Source organism: Dermacentor andersoni, chromosome 9 (assembly GCF_023375885.2).
Source record: "Dermacentor andersoni chromosome 9, qqDerAnde1_hic_scaffold, whole genome shotgun sequence".
NCBI lineage: Eukaryota > Metazoa > Arthropoda > Arachnida > Ixodida > Ixodidae > Dermacentor > Dermacentor andersoni.
The window spans coordinates 69,213,916-69,232,146 of NC_092822.1; the positions used below are offsets into that span (position 1 = coordinate 69,213,916).

Sequence of the window (18,231 nt, forward strand, 5' to 3'; positions counted from 1 at the left end):
ATGTGCGAGCTTGGTGTCTGAGTTCCGTACGCCTTCTGTGCTATATCAAATACTTTAACGTGTCTGGCCAACAATGTAACTAAAGCTCTGCGCTCCTGCGACGGAAGAGTCTTGCTAATCATTTTTAAAAACTCCGATTCTGTCACGGAGACACAGCAGGATCAGACTTGGCGCAGTTGCTTAGGGCTCCAATGCACATGCCACACTCCGGTTCAAGCAGTGCAATGCGTGTGTACTCCGGCAGCATAACTGACTCGGCTGTGCAGTTCACCACCCATAACTATAATTTTCCGCTAGCAAGCGATACAAGGCAGTGAGGCACAAACATGTTTTTCTTCACACATGCAAGGGCAACGGCTCAATCACAATGTCGACTAAACCTGTACTCGGGTTGGTGGTCGATCTATTAACTAGCTTGCTGGTCGTGGACCAAGGCGGAAGAGAAGAACCTTTTATTACATCGAGGTGGTCGCTTCGACAGGGAGGCTGCTGGGCGAGAGCGGACAACAGGACTTTCCCTGCTCCGCAGTTTAGTATCGCACGGCACTCTTGCAACGAGTAGATGCCAAGGGTAACGTCATGCGCGGAATTAACAAGTGCTGCTAATTCTGTCTTGAGGGCCTTCCCAGCGATACACAGACACGGTACATACACTGATTAGACACACACACGCGCCGCTTACTGCACGAAAGGTAGTAGGCTTCTCCCCGTAAAACGTAACTTTTCGGTAAAGTCCCTTCCTGAAAACTAAACTCTTAACAGAAACAGCTGTTCTGGTGTCTATCAGAGCCATTGTGGGAACATCGTCAACAAGCACATTCCCCTTCTTTTCAAACATTGAAACTTGTGGAGGCATACTTGTGTGTAATGCTTTACGTCCAGCGACCTTACCTCCATCGGCCGCACAGGCTAGTTTCCCAGTGGCCGAGATGAAAGCTGCCGCTGGGACCATGGAGATGGCGACTATCGCTTGCGCGTAGTAGGTGGCGTTAGGCTTCGCTCAGAGACGGGAGGGTCACTACGGACGGTCTGCCGGTACACGGGCTGCTGGGAATTCTGCAGCGCAGAACTGGGCGATTTGTCCACGAACGCCGCACTGGTAGCACACGGGGCGTTCACGCGGCATACCAAAGGTCGCGGTATTGTGGGTGTAGCCGGCAGGAAGTTCCCAGTCTACAACGAAATGAGACGGTCGACTGTTGTAGCTGCAACTGTCACGGTGCGCATAAGACGGCTCGAGGTCACAGGCCATTGGTAATGAAAGCCTTAGCCGAGGCTCGCGGTTGGAGTAGCTGCGCTCGTCGAAACTCACAGCATGGATAGTTGTGGATGGTGTATGACAATGCGCGTATTTAGCTTGCAGTGGAACAGAAGCATGCCGACGTAGTTCCTCGCGTACAACAAGACGAATCATGGAGGAAAGGTCAGCAGGTAGTGAATCATGGCATACATCGACGGTGGCGACCGTCGTGACGTTGGCCAGACGTCCAAACATCGAAGTGATGCAACGTGTTTTAAGGGCCTCGAAGGATTGATTGATCATGTCAGCTACTGATACCAGACTGTCTTTGTCGATGAGGAAGTGGCAAAAATCCTCGGTAATACCTTTGAGAATATGGCCCACCCTGTTTTCTTTGGCCATGTGGGCATCCACCCACTTGTATAGTTTGAATATCTCTTCAATGTACATTCTGAGAGTTTCCCCGGTGATTTGGGCCCTCTGCGACAACGTCTGCTTCGCGCGTTTCTTCTTCGTTGCTGGGCCTCCAACGCATTTCATTACTTCTTCCACAAGTAGTTCCTAGGTTGTCAAAGTGTATTGATGTTTCTCAAACCATACTAACGCTGTAAAATCAAGGAATAACAAAACGCTAGACAGCTCGCTAACAACATACGGACCACTCATCCACGTCGTTGCCGGACTTTCCTGTGATGTTCCGCGGCTCCCTGTGGCGGTGAGGAGAGGCCCTCGCGGACGGTTGCTTAGTGTCTCCGTTTGAGTTCATTTCTTGAGTTAGTGGTGCCAAGTCCGCCCGCAAGTCGACAGCAGCGGCAAAGCTAGTACTGTTGTGCTTGCGTCGTTGGCAAACGGTGTCCCTCAGCTAGCACTAGGTAGTACGTGGCCTTCGGCCCGCCTTTCACCACAGTTGTGACGATGTATCGCGTTTACTTACAAGATCAAAAATGCAAAGGTATCGCTTAGCGAAATGAGTCCACAGCACCGGGCGCGAGCCAGCCCAGCTTCGTTCTCCTCTTCATGCAAACTCCACTCGCACGTTTCAATATAACAGATGCATTTGGACATCTGTTGATTATTATCACATGACTGCGAGTTACCCTACCTATAAAGGACATTTGTATCGCCTGAAGTGACTGACTTTAAAAGGAACTTATAAATGGCGGTAGGTGTCCTTGAAGCTAATTGACGGCGTATAATGGTGGATTTGGATTGGCTGTCAGGTAGCCATTTGTTATGCGCTCAAATTGCTTAGCCTTCAACTCTTGCCCTTGTTGCAGTTGGCTAATGCATGCTCTCACAATCATTCAACACCATCGGTCTACGCGATTTACTGAAAGTCAGCTTTCATTTTTATTTATTTGGCTCCTTAAACAGTGCCTTACATGAGGTCCAGGTCAAAGACCACTTAGCCTGACGAATCCTCGACCCCATCTACAGGTATACAGAAAACATAGTTACAGACTACATTAAACACATGCACCAGTTCGCGGAAACCACATGCGATTCCGGGAAAGCTAACAGGCAAAAAGTATAAGCATAAGAAATAAGGCATATAAACGGACATTACAGTTACCATCTCATACATCTGCAACAGTGGGAACGTTTTCTAAGGTACCAAAGAATAAAAACAATATCATTGATCTATTTATGCTTGAATGTCAGACCAAGCAAGGATATCTGGAATATACCATTTAGTCGCTAATTTGTGATCGCCCTTTACTGGCTAGTTCTCTGTCCTGTGTACCGCTGTTTTACGCATGAGAACGCTACATCGCTGCTGCATTATTCCTATGGTCGTTTCGAAACCATAGAAATATGCATATTTCTGATGGCCTTGTTGTTTCTGAAAGGCGATATACCTGGCCACAATAAACGCTATCTATTACCTCTGGTGAACGCTTTCAAGGGCTCTTTATAATGGCCATCGGTAAAACACAGTATTCCTTTATTTCAAAACCACCACAAGAGGCAAATTGTACTAACACCAACACAACTTGCTTATTGGTCGTCCCACCTTTAAAGCAGCACCGGTTTAGAGACTAATGAGTTGCAGGCGCTTCGTACCGTGGTTCGTGTACTTTTCCCTCTGTATTGGCATGGAAAAGTTCAACGACCTTCGTTTGCACGCGCAAATTATCTTAGTTTCTAAGCATATAAGCACAGTTCTCAGCAATTCAAACGCAATGCTCATACCGCGGGCACCTGCCGACATTTTCGGACGCCGGGTGCGACTCTGGAGACATCGAGTCGACACGTTTTCGTATCCCTTGAAAGGCGGGAGACTTCGCTTTGTAAACCTCGCTGCGTTCGGCTGCGCAGCGATCGGCCCAGCACTGACCAGTGGCGCGGAAAACGCCCGCAGCGCCGCATGCGCCGAGCATCGCCTTTCGCTCGGCGAGAAATGTGCAAAGAATGCCATTCAAGCAAGATTAAACACATTTACAACATACGTGTCTGGCTGTAGTTCACTAGTCATTATCGTAATAAGCGCAAACGAGAGAGACGTACTTCTCTGCCGAAAACGTACAAATGACCAACTCACCGGGTGGAGGACCATCCCAAACGGTGACACTAGAACCACGGGGGTCACTCCTTCGGTACGCGTGCCTGGTCTTGCTGTCTCCATAAATGTAAGCAAAGACAGAGTACCGTCCCGCACCCGTGAACTGTGTGAAGTATCCACTGTAGGTACCGTCGATAACGAGTCCGTCGGGATCTGCGAATTTAGGGCAAGAGCTGGTGAACGCGCACACGGCATTCGCCTACACTTACACGCAAGCAAGTCCGTATACTGTAGTTATGCGACGTCGTTTGTAGCACAAGGTTACTTTTCTATTCCGAGCAACAGCAGGTCAATTTCGTTTCTTCCCAGGTATATAGGATATTTAGCGTCAGAAGTTTGTTACTGCCACGGTAATGACACAATAAGTGGCGTATACATGCAGCCAGCGCCACCGTAGTGTCCTCCGTGATAAGTCTCGGTGTTAACGTCGCAGAAGGAGTCAGATACATAGGCACTTCAAGGTCATGGAATACAGTGTGAATGCGAAAGCGATAAGTTTGGCAAAAATATAAATTATGAGGTGTTACGTGCCAAAATCCCGATCTGATTACGAAACAGGCAGTAGTGGTGGACTCCGGAAATTTAGACCACCCGGGTTCTTTACCGTGCGCCTAAATCTAAACAGGCGGGTCTTTTCGTATTTCTCCCCCGTCGAAATGCGGCTGCCGTGGCCGGGATTCGATCCCGCGACCTCGTGCTACTAAGCCCACCACCAGGTAGCCACTAATCAACCGCGGCGGGTCGACAAGTCAGGGAAGAGAGACTAGTATGTCATGGCATAACCTGGCATACCTGTCTCATCCCGAAGGGTTCTTTAGGCGCGAGTGAGGCACAGTCCGAATCAATTTACCGACAAATATTTTGAGAGCACAGAGGCGCTACTGTCGGGAGGGGTTTATGAGAGGCGCGAGCATAAGCGATTGGCTGGCACGATCGCTGTGGCTGGTGCGTGGATTTGCCTCAACAGCGCATCTCTGGCCTTAAATCGTCTCAAAATCATTTTACAAATAATACTGCAACGTCTCGCGGTGATTACGCGTGATCGCCCAGGCTAATTGCCTTGCTGTTTTCAAAAAGCTATATGACTGCTTGGAAATCCATAAAAATTAATTATTGTCAAATAAACGAAATTGAAGCTGTAAAAGACAAAGATTCCATAAATACGCGAGGTATAACCACGGGTTCATTGTGTGGAATTGGTGGCAACGCCGGCGTTTCCTCTAACAAGTTTTGGCGCAAACACTACGACAGTCAATTCTGCTGTGAAAATGAAAGAACAGAAACGAAGTGCAAAAAAGTGAGAAATGAAGTGGACGCACAATGACCCTATATTAGTTACTTTTTATATAATTAATTAAAGGGCTCCAGTTCTAATAATTGTATAATTAATTATTTAATTATTACTGGAGCCCTGGCAGTGTTGTGCATTACGTTGTGTTCGAATGAGTGTTGTCGTCAGGTGAACTAGCATCGGGTGGGTATAGCTGAAGTCCCTAGATTTTATTTAGGGACATTATCTAGGGACCTTAGGCATAGCGGGCATGCGCTGACTTAAGCGTAAGAGACAATAAAGGTGAAGCTGACTGGAACGGTTATCTGTCGATCTCATCTCGTCCTTGCCCGCGTGTTTCGAGACGCCTTTGCAGGCTGCTAGTTCTGCTCCAAGGCAACTGCCACCTCGTATGCCGCATCGATTCCATCGCGTCGCCCACGTGCATTCAGCACAAGTCTTAAACCTTGCTACCGTCGTGAACGCTACATTCTCAACGACCAAAACTGAGCAGTCTGACGAATGTTTCCGGGGCCTGCGAAGTAACCGTCGATGGAACGGACTAGAAGGGTTAAAAACCACCGTTTTACCGTTTTCTGAAAAATTTGCTGAAATGCAGGCGCGTAGCTACTGGCAGACGTCTATGGTTAGTCATGCTTCTTTTGACGTTATCGCGGTTGTGATAGGGGGAATGTTTCAGAGATTAAGTATAGCGCAAGAAAAGCCAAGCGATCTGATCACGCAAGGCAGTAGGTTTACTTTGTCTTGAAGCCAAGTGTTACTTCTTTAATTTTCTCGCGTGTTAACAGCAGCCTTCTCAGCAGCGTTTTTTACCGGGATAATGTGGTTCAGTGAAATTTGAATTATTTTTTGCAAAACCACGATAAATAAATCGCGCCTGTGCTCTCTTCATATTTGATACTCTGTGACAACCTACCGTTGAAAAATTAAACATCTAGAGTAGATGTTACAAAGCAAATAACCGAAAATTAGCAGGACTGCGGCAACTCAGAAACAACAACAAAACATGCTACGTTAGCCATGTGAATGCCACGTCAAAGAAATTATTTTTCATTTCTCTATGCTAGTCTCGTATGCCAACTTTTGATGACAGCTGCTGCACCAAATTTGGCGATTACCCGCCGTGGTTGCTCAGTGGGTATGGTGTTGGGCTGCTGAGCACGAGAACGCGGGATCGAAACCCGGCCTGGGCGGCCGCTTTTCGATGGGGGACAAATGCGAAAAACACCCGTGTACTTAGATTTAGGTGCACGTTAAAGAACCTCAGGTGGTAAAAATTTCCGGAGTCCTCCACCACGGCGTGCCTCGTAATCAGAAAGTGGTTTTGGCACGTAAAACCCCATAATTTAATTTTTTTTTTTTTTAATTTGGCGATTATAAGCTAAATAACAGAATCAATGACGCTGTACCACGGAGCAATAAATGACGGTAACATTAGCATCTCCTCGCCACTGGATGTGGGTGTGAAAGATGTGCTTAAACCTAGTCGCCATGATGTGACATTCACGAGAGCCGCTGCGGGTGGCGTCCTTCCAGTTTCACTTCCCTATTCGGTTCCTCTGCGCGTCGACTCGTTCTCTGTGGTGAAACACTCGCGTGCATATTGTCTTTCTGTTGTTGTTTTTTTTTGGGGGGGGTGGAGTGGGGGCCGGGAGACATCCACATGGCACCCTTCATTGCGATGCATTTTGCGTTGAAGCCAGTTGTTTTTGACATCGATTTATATTGCTGTAATTAAACGCGATGTGCTTAGCAAGTAGTTGTGTGCGAAACACTGAGCAGCAGTTTAATATGCTGCAACTAAGGTGAGTGTAGCACTGAGCATGTGCTCCGCGGTTTGTGCCGCTGTTTAATTAACATCGCTGACGCCGACCTCGATCCCTGTATTTCCGCAATTAGGCTGTGCGAACTTCACGGTGGCATCGCCAGATGGCGCAGAGTGTCAAGAGGGAAGAGGAAGAGACGAGCCTGACTACTCTACGCGCTTCATAAAAAACTGCGTTTCGGATTTTCGCATATTTAGTCATTGTAGAAGACTTGTAGCCATTTTCTTCTTGTTTCATGTCTAGGAAAACAAGCTTGTGGTACAGAAATTTATCAAAGGCAGGGTAGACAGCAAATATTTTTCTGTCGACGAAAGCAGCGCTGCTTGTGGTGGCGCGATACACAATTTATGACTTCGGTGCAACCACCGGCAGGGACACAAAATTGACCTCAGTGTCAGGGGATTGACCCTAATGCCGGCACTAATCCATTCGATTCATCTGAATAGCACACAGTTATTGCCAATGGCTTTCCTGCATTCGACATGATGAAGATGCCAAACAGGTGCGAAGAAACTCGGGCGGTGAGACACAGGGGTACCTGACCAATTTCACTAGGGCTAAGCGTGTCCGCCATTGAGACAAGTTCAGGAGCCCCAGCAATTTATGACTGCAGCAGGCTTGAGTGGTGCAGGACATTTCCGGGCACCATCATGTAAGGGTGGGGGGGGGATCATTTCCGCACCCTAGTACTAAAATCTCCAGTGGAAAAGAAACACCTACCCACCACGAACATGGAGCAAAAAACAGCTGCAGCAAAGGTTTAACAACTAAAATTTCTAGAGCGCGAATAAATGAAGCTGAAACTGAAACGCCATTTCTGTACCCGAGGTCCCATACACCCTTCGCAGCGCGCGCAAAACATTTCACGTACGCCACCGTGGTTGCGTCCGTGATACAGCCTACCGGATAGTTCGAGGAAGCTGGGCGACATTAGTTCAAATACCACTGCATTGAGCATCCCTGTTAGCACAAAAAAAGTTTGTCCGATTAGAGGCGCAGATCGACTGCATTGAGCATCCCTGTTAGCACAAAAAAAAATTGTCCGATTAGAGGCGCAGATCGAAATTAGTGCTGCGGTTGTGGGAAAGGTGAGCTGCAGCCAATAAATCCTGCTTTCACAATAGAATGCCAGGTTGGATCTTGTCGGCGTGATTTTTTGTGTTTCTTTTTTTGTGCAACAGGCATCATACTATATCATTATATAAAATGTGCAGCGCTATTTGCCAAGTTTAACGAGAACAAATAATTTCAGCGATGCTCTTACCTATACCGCTGTCAAACAGTGGAAGGCACCAATGCCCCTGCGTGTTGAGCACCACCGCTATAACCTTCGCGCCAATGACAGCTTTCCCGCCTTTCGACACAGAGACGTCGATGATTGCTTCATCAGGTGCGCGAACCGGTCTCTTTGGCACTTCACATGAAGCCAATACCGGCATATTTGTAGGGTCTCTGCCTTCGGACACGACCAGGATGCTGACTTTGACTCGGTCCGTGCTTGAGCTCTTCACTTGAAGCATCCAGGTACCCGCCTTGAAATATAAAATACGTCAACCAGTCAGTCCATCAGTTGCACAGTCGCTCGTTCGGTCAGTAACTCAATGGGTCACTCACTCAGTCATTTAGTTGGTCAGGCAGCCAGTCAGTCAGTCAGTCGTTCAGTCACATCTCCATTACCTAAACCACCCACCGGGGTGGCTTCGCGGATGTTGCGTTGCACTGCTAAACACGAGGTCGCGGGATGAAATTTCGGTCGCGGTGGCCCAATTTTGATAGGGAGAGGGAGGGGGGGTGAAATGCAAAAACGCCCGGATCCTGTGCATTCGGGACACCTTAAAGAACCTCGGATGGTCAAAGTGAATCCGGAGTAAACCACTACGGCGTGCCTCATAATTAGGTCGCGGTTCCGGCATGCAAAAACCCCATAATTGTAATCATTACCTAAACCACAATAAAATTGCTTCTTTTGTTCTATTTCTCGGAGCTACAAAGGCTGTAAGTTGTGAACATAGAAAGGAATTATGGAAGGAACCATCCTTGATGACTATCAAACACAATGCGGAGCCTTGCTTGCGTGCGCGTTGTCCAAAGCGCGAACGCACTCACGTCCACGATGCCACGCTCGCTTGAGGACCGCCACGCACTTTCGCGGGCCACGGCACGCCTGACGACTTCGTACGGGAACTGGAGGTGCTCTCCGATCTGACACGCCGCACCCAATTCGTCTTCAGCAAAGTGATTTCTAAAGTGCGAATCTGCGTCCCGCAAGTGGTGGTCTTCCAATCGGCGGCGCTTGGCCTCCGTAGCCCGTTCGGCGGCCCTCGGCTTCGCCTACCGCTGCTGGGCCATGCTTATCTCGTCGGCCCGTCGCTTGGCCTCCTCCTGCCTCGCTGATTTGGTACTCATCGCGTACCTCTCCAGTGCCTTTACGCTCCTCTTCCGCTTGATACTTCTAGAGGGCACATCTTTGTATCTACAAGTGAAGGCCTACGCGCAACACGGCAAAACTGGCGCAACCGAGCCCCGTCTACTTGTGGCGCGCAAACCCGCACAGGGCCCAGTGGAGGAACCAAGCACTAGCGATGCGTGAATGAGCGCGTGAGAGAGACAGCGTGCGCGTGGAGCGAGGAGGGGGCCGAGCCAACAGCGGCCATATAGCAGGAGCATTGAGGAGCGCGCGCATCGGCGACAAACTCGGTGGCCTCGGACGGCCTCGCGTTTGACCTCGGCTGCAACTAGGTAGAGGAATGCTTCGCGTTTTAGATGTGCATTCTAGTATACAAATGAACCCTGTGGATTCAGTAGAAAAACAGAAGTCGGCGACGGCACAATAGCAGAAAATTTCCACCTCATAGGTGCTGAAATTCCGCAAGATGCTCATACTAGAGTAATGGTAGAAAAAAAAAAAAACTTTAAGACACTACTTACAGTTGCATGATAGCTGTAAGGTCATAATCACAACATGAATGAGCACTATTGAAGAATGTTATTTACCGAACTCGCAAAACACCACCATCGGATCTAAACCAAAAAGTGAAGTCTGAAGTCTTAAGAATAGATTAGAAAGAAAAGATTAGTCTTAAGAAAAGATTAGAAGAGAAAATATTGGCACTCAGTTCTATCACAATTCGTAGGCTAGGTTAGCCAACTGCAATATGCAGTTGAACGCGGAGCCGGAAAAAAGTAGACGCCGCTGTGACTTGTTTCCGCGTCAATAATGGCGATGGTGGAAAAAAGGTTTCACATGGGCCACAAGCGAAAGTTTGAAAAAAGGCACGTCTAAGTCAAACAAGATCGTACGAAGCCTTTGTGAGCAATTTCGGAATGCACGACAGTAAAGAGTTTAAAGGTGTTGCCAAAAGCACGGTGCATAGCGACAACATATGTGCGCATCCACATCACCTTGCTTCTGCTTGACCGAGACCAAATCAAGAAGCAGATTTTAAATGCCAAATATTCTAGCAGTACCGCTGCTTTGCGACGGGTTTGTACATTTATTCGATTACTTGAAGCTCATGACATGGTTTGACGCAATTAACAACACCCGTATTCGTGTATTTCAAAGAAAGCCTTGGTGGCCTTGCGTTCCTGAATTCCATCATCTCCTCCCGATTCTGTTCGTTGCAACCATTCTTTGATCTGCTCTTTCACAAACATGCACCTGAAAATAAAATTGACGTGCACCTTTCTTCTTGTAACACGAAGCTACAAAATAAATCCACACAGGTTTCTCACAAAGAACGTTTCCGAGTTGTAGCAAATTTTATCGTGGTCGGGGAAGGCGAAGTTTTCTTAAACCGCATAGCTTTGTTTCTGAGAAAACGGCGTGGTTTTCCTTTGTACCTTCGTGCTACAATAGGGGTGGATGTCGCTTCTTTTTTCTTTTCATGAACATCCCTCCACTTTGCGGGCCTCCGCAGAACTGATCTCCCAAACACAGACGCCATTCCACAGCTTCCTCTCCTGAGTACTCTCCTAAAGTTCCAACAACTTTCCGCTGTCTTGAGAGGCCAGTATTGCCGCATTACCACAACTTGGAATTGCGATAATGCGCCAACGTTCCGATGTCGCTGGTCTGTCCGACTCATTATATCAAAGCAATTTTTTTTGCCAATCGCAAAGCGTTTTCGTATGCTGAGACGGCAAAACGACTTCCAGGAGTGTCAATACAGTGTCCAATGAACTGGCTTTGATAAGCACCGTACAGCTGTTCACATTTTTGAGACTGAATTGTCTGAACACATGATGGACGTACGCGTTGTTACGATTGGCGTTTAGCACTGCTGTGCCCGGCATCCCTCCCCGACTAACAAGGCTTCGCAGGCGAGCGCGCAGCTATGAAAGGCTCTTCACACTGGCATTGTTGTTTTTTCAGGACCAGGGAGCTGGCGACTAAATCAGACGAACGCCCGCTTGGACTAGACTCGATGCGACATAGACTGCGACGCGCGGACAAAGGAACTCACTTGGAGGCGGTCAAAACCCACTGCCCTCCGTGGAAGCAATGAGTACAGCGAAGACCACTCTACTTGAACCTGACAAGCGGACCGTCACGAATAGCCCACTGATTGAGAAAAGGGGCCAACGCCGAGGACTTCCGTGGAAACGACGTCGACATCAAGTTCGCAGTTTGCCACGACGTTGCCTCGTATGGAGCGGGCGGACGCGCAACATTGGAGGCGCAGTCCGACAGAAGGGTGCAACGTAATGGGCGGATTTCGCGAACGGTTCGATGATTGTGCGTAGCCGAGAAGAACAGTGAATTTCCTAAATGATGGAAAGGAGAAAAAAAGCGCTGAAAAGCAGATTTTTAGTGTTTGGCGGCGGGGGGGGGGGGGGGGGCGGGGGGGGTCGTACATGCTCGCACTGGTGCTCGTACTCGTGCTCGTACGTGTAAACTCTCATCACGTTAATTTGTAAATAAACCCTTTTTCTCATCTATTGGCCGTCACGCCGGACCTCTCGATCGCCTGGCACCTGGCACATCACCAGCCACGGCACCTTAATGGCCGCTCGGACCCTGAACCGCAACAGTGTGTACAGACCAGTTTGTCTTTTTAAGGAGGCGGAAGATTCCCATGGTACAAAGCTCTGCCGCAACGGCATTCAGCAACGCTTCACGCTAACTTGAGTGAACTGGGGCTAGGATGCATACAGACCTGCCCATCATACTCGGATGCCTTCCAGTCATCGGATGCTGATCAATAAAGAGGGAGAATCTACGTGCTGTAGCTCACTGCGAGGGCTATCAGAACCAGTGGGGCTCTGGGCTCGAAATTGCAACGAAAATGGCTCTGTGCAGCAAATGTATGTAGATAAGACGCAAAATCAGAAACTATGTAGAATGCGGAAGAATTGGCGTTCCATACGCCGAAACCAACAACAGCAATACGTAAAAGCTCGAACAGTTTCAGGCGCTGGTTAATATTAGAAGTGGAGGAGCGCCTACGCGAGACTCAGCGGCGGCGTCGCGATAAAGTAGGATTTTCACGTTGCGGTGCATGGTTCGAATCCACGTCGCGGCTGTTTCTTTTGTGTTTTTGCTGCTATTTGTGTCATGTCGAAAAAGACTTTTCGTACTAAAAACTGACAATGGGAAATCAATGCTAGCAGCGCGTCCTTACTTCTGCCCTGCGGTCGCATCTGTTGGACAACCGGCTCATCCGCATCAGTACGTTTAGTGCGATGTTTTGACCTGTGTCACATGTCAGAACAGCACAATAAACGCACCTAAACCACGTGACCCGCTGTCCCCACGGACGTGACTGCCCGGCAGCAGCGAGGCCGCACTGCTTTCTGCCATCTTGTCATGTCAGCAGTAAGCGGCGGAAAAGGTTTTCGCCAAGTCTGGTAAACTGGCGTCGACAAAAAAGCTTTTCAGAATTATTGATCAGGTACTGAACCTACATATCCGGCATGTCTATCGACGATATTACCTCAACGGTAATGAAAGGGCCGACTTGCGATCGTCTGTACCAGTAATAATAACGACTGGCTGCCAGGTGTTCATCTTTCTTCCGCGAAATATTTCTTGATTTCGAGGTTTAGAAGGCGTATTCTTGTGCACGTCATGTACGTTCTATTATGAGCTTTTATCTAAAACATATTCAGCCTTTACAACAACTTCTTGCGCACATGCGCACTGAATTCGCAGGACTGAAACACTGTGAATTTGGTCAAGTGATTTCGTCGGGTATAATGTGACAACGAAAACTTCGCGGAGACATTTCACCAAAGACGAGCTCTGACAGGCATGCAGTGTTTGCAGTTGTGCTGTGTGGCACTTCTAAGAAATTGCTGGCAAAAGTAGGGCGATACACCTTGCTCGCGATGACGGGTTTTCGGGAACTTTTAGAGACCACTATAGCAGAAACGTGGTAGAGTACATGTCTTTGATTCAACGAATATAGTTCACATAGTATATTTCCTATACATTGCATAGTACCTACGTGATGTTCTTTTTTTCGCGAATAGTAGTAAGTACAACTTTCTTATCTAATCAAAAATAAACATTTAAATTTCATACATGAATTTCATGTTACATGCAAAATAGTTGCCTGCCACCGATCAAATGCGGGCCATGCTATACCCGATTTTCCTTGCCTTTTGTTTTCGGATATTCTTACTTTGGCCCACCCCTCACACTATTTCTCACGATTTATCACTTTTAAAACATTCATTTCTTCTTTTTAGTCAGTCGTGTTTTGTGGCTAATTGTAGACGAATTAATAAAATGATACCCGAAAACATGGGTTTTTTTTTTTCGCTACAATTAGTAATAATGTGTCAGAAAGTCATGTTTGAATTTTTCAACATGGTACCCATAAATTTGGTGCCAGAGTCGAGAGGGGCGCATTAGTTTGACTTTGGTTGGGGAGACAAATTACCTTAAGACGCCTCTGCGAGGGAGCGCCAAACAAGCTTGCAGCCCCATTTTAGACAGACATTAAAACAAATGTATCTGACCATGGGCCGGGACAATGTAAGTTTTACTCAGGTTATTTTTCTTTTCACATTTTAGGAATTGTCAGAGGGGCCTGCGCCCACGCTACCGCCGTGATCGGCAGGCCATGATGGTCGGCTGGTAAGAAATAAATAGAATCGAACCAAACTAGTGTGACGATTAGGCCAGTCCTGTATTCTCAGGATGCAGCCTTACCTGCGCAGGGCTGGGTATGGTGAGCATTTTTTGGAGGTCAGTGTTATCTTCACGACAGTTTTGACACCTTTGTCCGGCGGGGTCAACAAGCTGCACCGAGAGTGGACAGTTTTGACCGGAGGCGCAGCTCACAGTAACGACTGTGTTGTTTCCAATGTCACCGTCAATAATGAATGTTTTCTCCACAGTTCCCACGAAGTTGTCCCTTTCTGACATAACCTGCAAAACCAAGTGGTTGCAAATTCATTGACAGTTCAAAATAACACAGCAACATCCTGTTTTCATCAACACAATGGAGAAGGTTCTGAATTAAAGTTCCCCTACAGAGCATTTTGAAAGAAAAAAATCCCAGACAACGAAGCGCGTCTGTGGAAAGGAATAAGTAATATTAGCAAGGGTGCGCAAAACAATAAATAAACGCAGACATAATGAAGATCTTACTAAAAATAAAGAAGGAATACCCATGTAATAAAAAATGTCAAGGTATCATTATAACTTTTCTTGATTACTCAAGTAGGCATATTTTCTTCCAGCAAAAGATAATGCTTTTACGGCTTCGCCCTGCCGTTGCGTTATTAACGTCTGTTGTGTTTTATTGTTGCGTTTTTATTTATTTTACAACATTTAATTGCAGGCCCTTTCGGCGACCATTCAAAAGTAGTAACATGATTTAAGCCATACAAACTAGAATGGTGAACAAAATCTTTTCTCGGGATTGAAAACGGAACCAATGTACGATTAGAAAACGGAAATGCGCGAATGACAAAGCCCAATTAAACACGAAACAATTGCCCCAAACGATGAACATATGCTAACACTTACAAGCAGATACAGAGACAAAGATATAATTTGCTGTGTAGATTTTAACAAATAAATAAGATAGTGTAATGGCAGGAATCAAAGCAAGACTAAACGAGTTTAGATTGGTTAAGTGCTCTGTCAAAAGCCTGGTCCCATCTGTTTGGTAGAAAGTGACAGGTTGATTACAGGTAGACTGAATGGCCAAAGCGAAACCAGCGAACCCTTAAGTGCGACTATGCGGAACAGCGACGAGGCCTGAACCATAGCGGATCATCTAGAATTCGTAACGTTCTTGCGAAGTCCCGGATTCTATAGGTGCCTGTTATGTCGGGGTTCAAAGCTATATTTACAATGCGATGGAAACTCAGTCAATACATTCGTTCGCTCTTTTCGACTGCAGTACGTCTAATCCTAGCACACCGACAGCGTAGTTACTGGTCCACAGATATTTCTCTTAAAATCTTTGACCTCAAGAATATAAAACGCAGAAAATTCAAGGCAGTGTCCGAGAGTTGTCTTACCCACGGTGTCTTGGCGCTGCACTCGGAATAAGACGGCTCTTAGTCGCGTATCGGGAGCGTCACTTACCAATAGAGTTTGTCCTGTTCTGCTCATTATTTTTCTTCTAAAAATACTTCTTTTGCAAGGCTATTGTTCTCTGAACTTTATTTTCAATTCATGCAGCTTACTTCACTTCGGAGTTGTTGTCGCGGCTCTTTGCTTCGCCGACAGCACTTGACGGCTGATCAACTCACCAAAAAGCCAGCACTGTTCTTTTGATGCAGCTCTTTACCAAAGACCAGATGGTGCTTTTCGTTGAAGCAAATTGTTCTAGTCTGGCTGTTAGAGACCGCATAAATTATGTACTGTCGAATTGCACACTTAGTTTGGGTGCCCTATTGCGTAGATTATTACCAAGCAACTATAAGATATATTGCGATAAGCACACCAGTAATAAACCAGCAAGGCAGCAATTCGTCCGACAACTGCGGAGTTAAACGACTCTGCTCGTTGTAGCTGCGTTATCATCATACGTGGTAGGAGCTTTCTCTCAATGCCTGGAATGGAAACAAGCACTGTAGAGGAATTCCGATCAGACGAGCAAGAATATTCCGCGCACTTTGGCCGTTCAAAAGGAAAAGAGGCATCTGAAAGGTTACACTTTATACGAGGCCTCCGTGCCAACCCTAACAATAGCGTTCAATGAGGTCTCGTATTTTGCTACGCCGTAAATGAGGAAAGCAAACGATTCGCAAGCAATGAAGTCCTGGTAATTGCTCGCATTTTTGTAACATTCGTTCGCTCACAATTATATGTACTGCCAACTTTGCAGAGCGCAGTAAGGCATTTTATCCGGGTGAAAATAACTAAGCAATATAGGCTCCAAAACTGTGGCTGCATCTGGAATATTTTAATGTTTCCTATGGGGTTAACATCGTATACTCACAGTGATCAGTTTGACTGCGCCGCTTCCCACTGAATCTGCCAACGACATTTGGATGCCGATCTTCGAATTGAATCCGGAGAGCTGGAAGCACTTGCTGTCAGCCGACTGGAGGGAATGTGGTTCTGCTACATCAGCCAGTTTGCCTATCTGGTTTTTCAAGGCGCGATCAGATATTTCCGGAATGGCTTTCAGCGCTCCTTCTTGTGGGCTGAATTTGTCATTATAGAAGCCCATGGTCTCGTCGCCGTCGGCCACTGGTACACTGGTGGTACTTTCTGCAGTATCATTGGGAGTGATCAGCCCCTGAAACCAACAGACAACGGCACATTGACCTCGTTTACTCGTTTACAGCGATTTCTGAGTTGATAAGTAGCGTGGTACGTAAGCTACTTATAACATGATTGGAATTTGGTAGTGAACAGTGGAGTAGCCAGAACTTTAGTACGGAGGGGGGGGGAGGGGGGGGCTCACGTTGCAGCTCGGCCTCCTCGCTATAGAAATTGTCGAGGGATCAAATACAGTAATAATAAATGCATTGCCGTTGCCAAAAATGCTACAACCGAATTCTTGAACGCTACGCCCTGTCAAGTAAAATATGCATTTTTTCATAAAAGAACATCTCGCATGTGTCAAGAATTGTGCCCGAAATAGCTGATATTAATGCTTCTATGATTTCTGTCTGTTCAATAAATAAAGAAAATATCACACGAACTTTAGAACTATATCAGTTTGAAACCAGCAAAGCAGCGCCTGTCGCTGATAAGAAAAATGTAAAGGCCATGAAATAAACACGTTGAGTACAACTCCTTTAATGAAACTTTGTCATTGAAGAACCTTGTTTACATCTTTGTACATATACAACGACCACGGGAAAGTCTCAATGACGCTTTTCATTGTTACAGTTTATCGCCCAGGAGCAGCTTTCATCGGTCGTGCATTGTGAGTAATTGCACTGAAATTATAGTCATAACAGACAGCACATATAAAAAGCAGTTCTGCAAAATATACGAGGGCGAGTGAAATGAAAGTGAGCCAATGCGAATATATGACAAACGGGGTAATTTATTTTGAAAGCAAAGTGGTCTCCGTGAGTATTTAGACATTTATCCCAGTGATTAACGAGTCGCGCGACTCCCGTCTCATGAAACTGCTAGGGTTGCTGCTTCAAAAAGACTATAGCTGACTGTTTTACGCCACCATCCGACATGAATCTGGTTACCTTGAGCTGTTCTTTCAGAAGCTCCAAAATGTTGAGTCGCAAGGCAACAAGTCTGAGCTGTATGGCGGATGCTGCAGCTTTTCTCACTTGAACTTTGCCATTCTTGTATTAGCCACATCAGTGACATGGTGACGGGCATTGTCGTAGAGCAACATTACCCCATTGCTCAATTTTCCACGTCGTTTGTTCTTGATTGCGACATGCAGCCTAGGCGGCGTTTCACAGTATTGGAAGCGATCGATAGTCTCCCCAGGTTTAACAAATTCGTTTACTAATGGCTCTTGACTATCGAAAAAGAAAAGTCAACACGTTACCGGCGGGAATGACAGCCTTTGCTTTCATTGGCGGTGGTGAAGTCCATTGTTTCCACTGCAAGTTTTGCCGTCGTCTTTCAGGCTCCTAGTAGCGGCCCCATGATTCGGCCCCGGTCCATGTTGCAGAGAGGAAGTCATCGCCCTCATTGCGATACCGGATCAGATGAGTCAAGGCAGCGCTGAACCTTCTAGTTCTTCTGGCGGTGGTTCAATCTCTTGGGCATCCATTGCACGCACAAGAGCCGATAACCATGATGTTGATGAAATTTGGTGTTACGCGAACCGCGACTGATGTTCACATGCCTTGCCAATTCATCTAGGATTATCCTCCGTTCTTGTCTAATCAGCTCATAAGCCTTTGAAATAGTGTT

At 46.8% G+C, this 18,231-nt stretch overlaps 2 protein-coding genes across 2 annotated transcripts in view; both read right to left on the reverse strand.

Moving 5' to 3' along the window:
* LOC126527807 (calcium-activated chloride channel regulator 1-like) overlaps positions 1 to 14,492 on the reverse strand; it is a 58,631-nt gene extending 44,139 nt beyond the window's left edge. The window contains exons 1-3 of the mRNA XM_050175661.2: positions 14,080 to 14,492; positions 8,185 to 8,452; positions 3,783 to 3,956 (exon numbers count right to left, since the gene is read on the reverse strand). Coding sequence (XP_050031618.2) covers positions 3,783 to 3,956; positions 8,185 to 8,452; positions 14,080 to 14,295 — 658 coding nt within the window. The 5' untranslated portion in view covers positions 14,296 to 14,492. The remainder of the gene's footprint in view (positions 1 to 3,782; positions 3,957 to 8,184; positions 8,453 to 14,079) is intronic.
* A 526-nt stretch (positions 14,493 to 15,018) lies between these two features.
* The window catches only part of LOC126528222 (calcium-activated chloride channel regulator 1-like), a 42,549-nt gene continuing 39,336 nt past the window's right edge, over positions 15,019 to 18,231 (reverse strand). The window contains exons 5-6 of the mRNA XM_050176110.3: positions 16,328 to 16,630; positions 15,019 to 15,036 (exon numbers count right to left, since the gene is read on the reverse strand). Coding sequence (XP_050032067.2) covers positions 15,019 to 15,036; positions 16,328 to 16,630 — 321 coding nt within the window. The remainder of the gene's footprint in view (positions 15,037 to 16,327; positions 16,631 to 18,231) is intronic.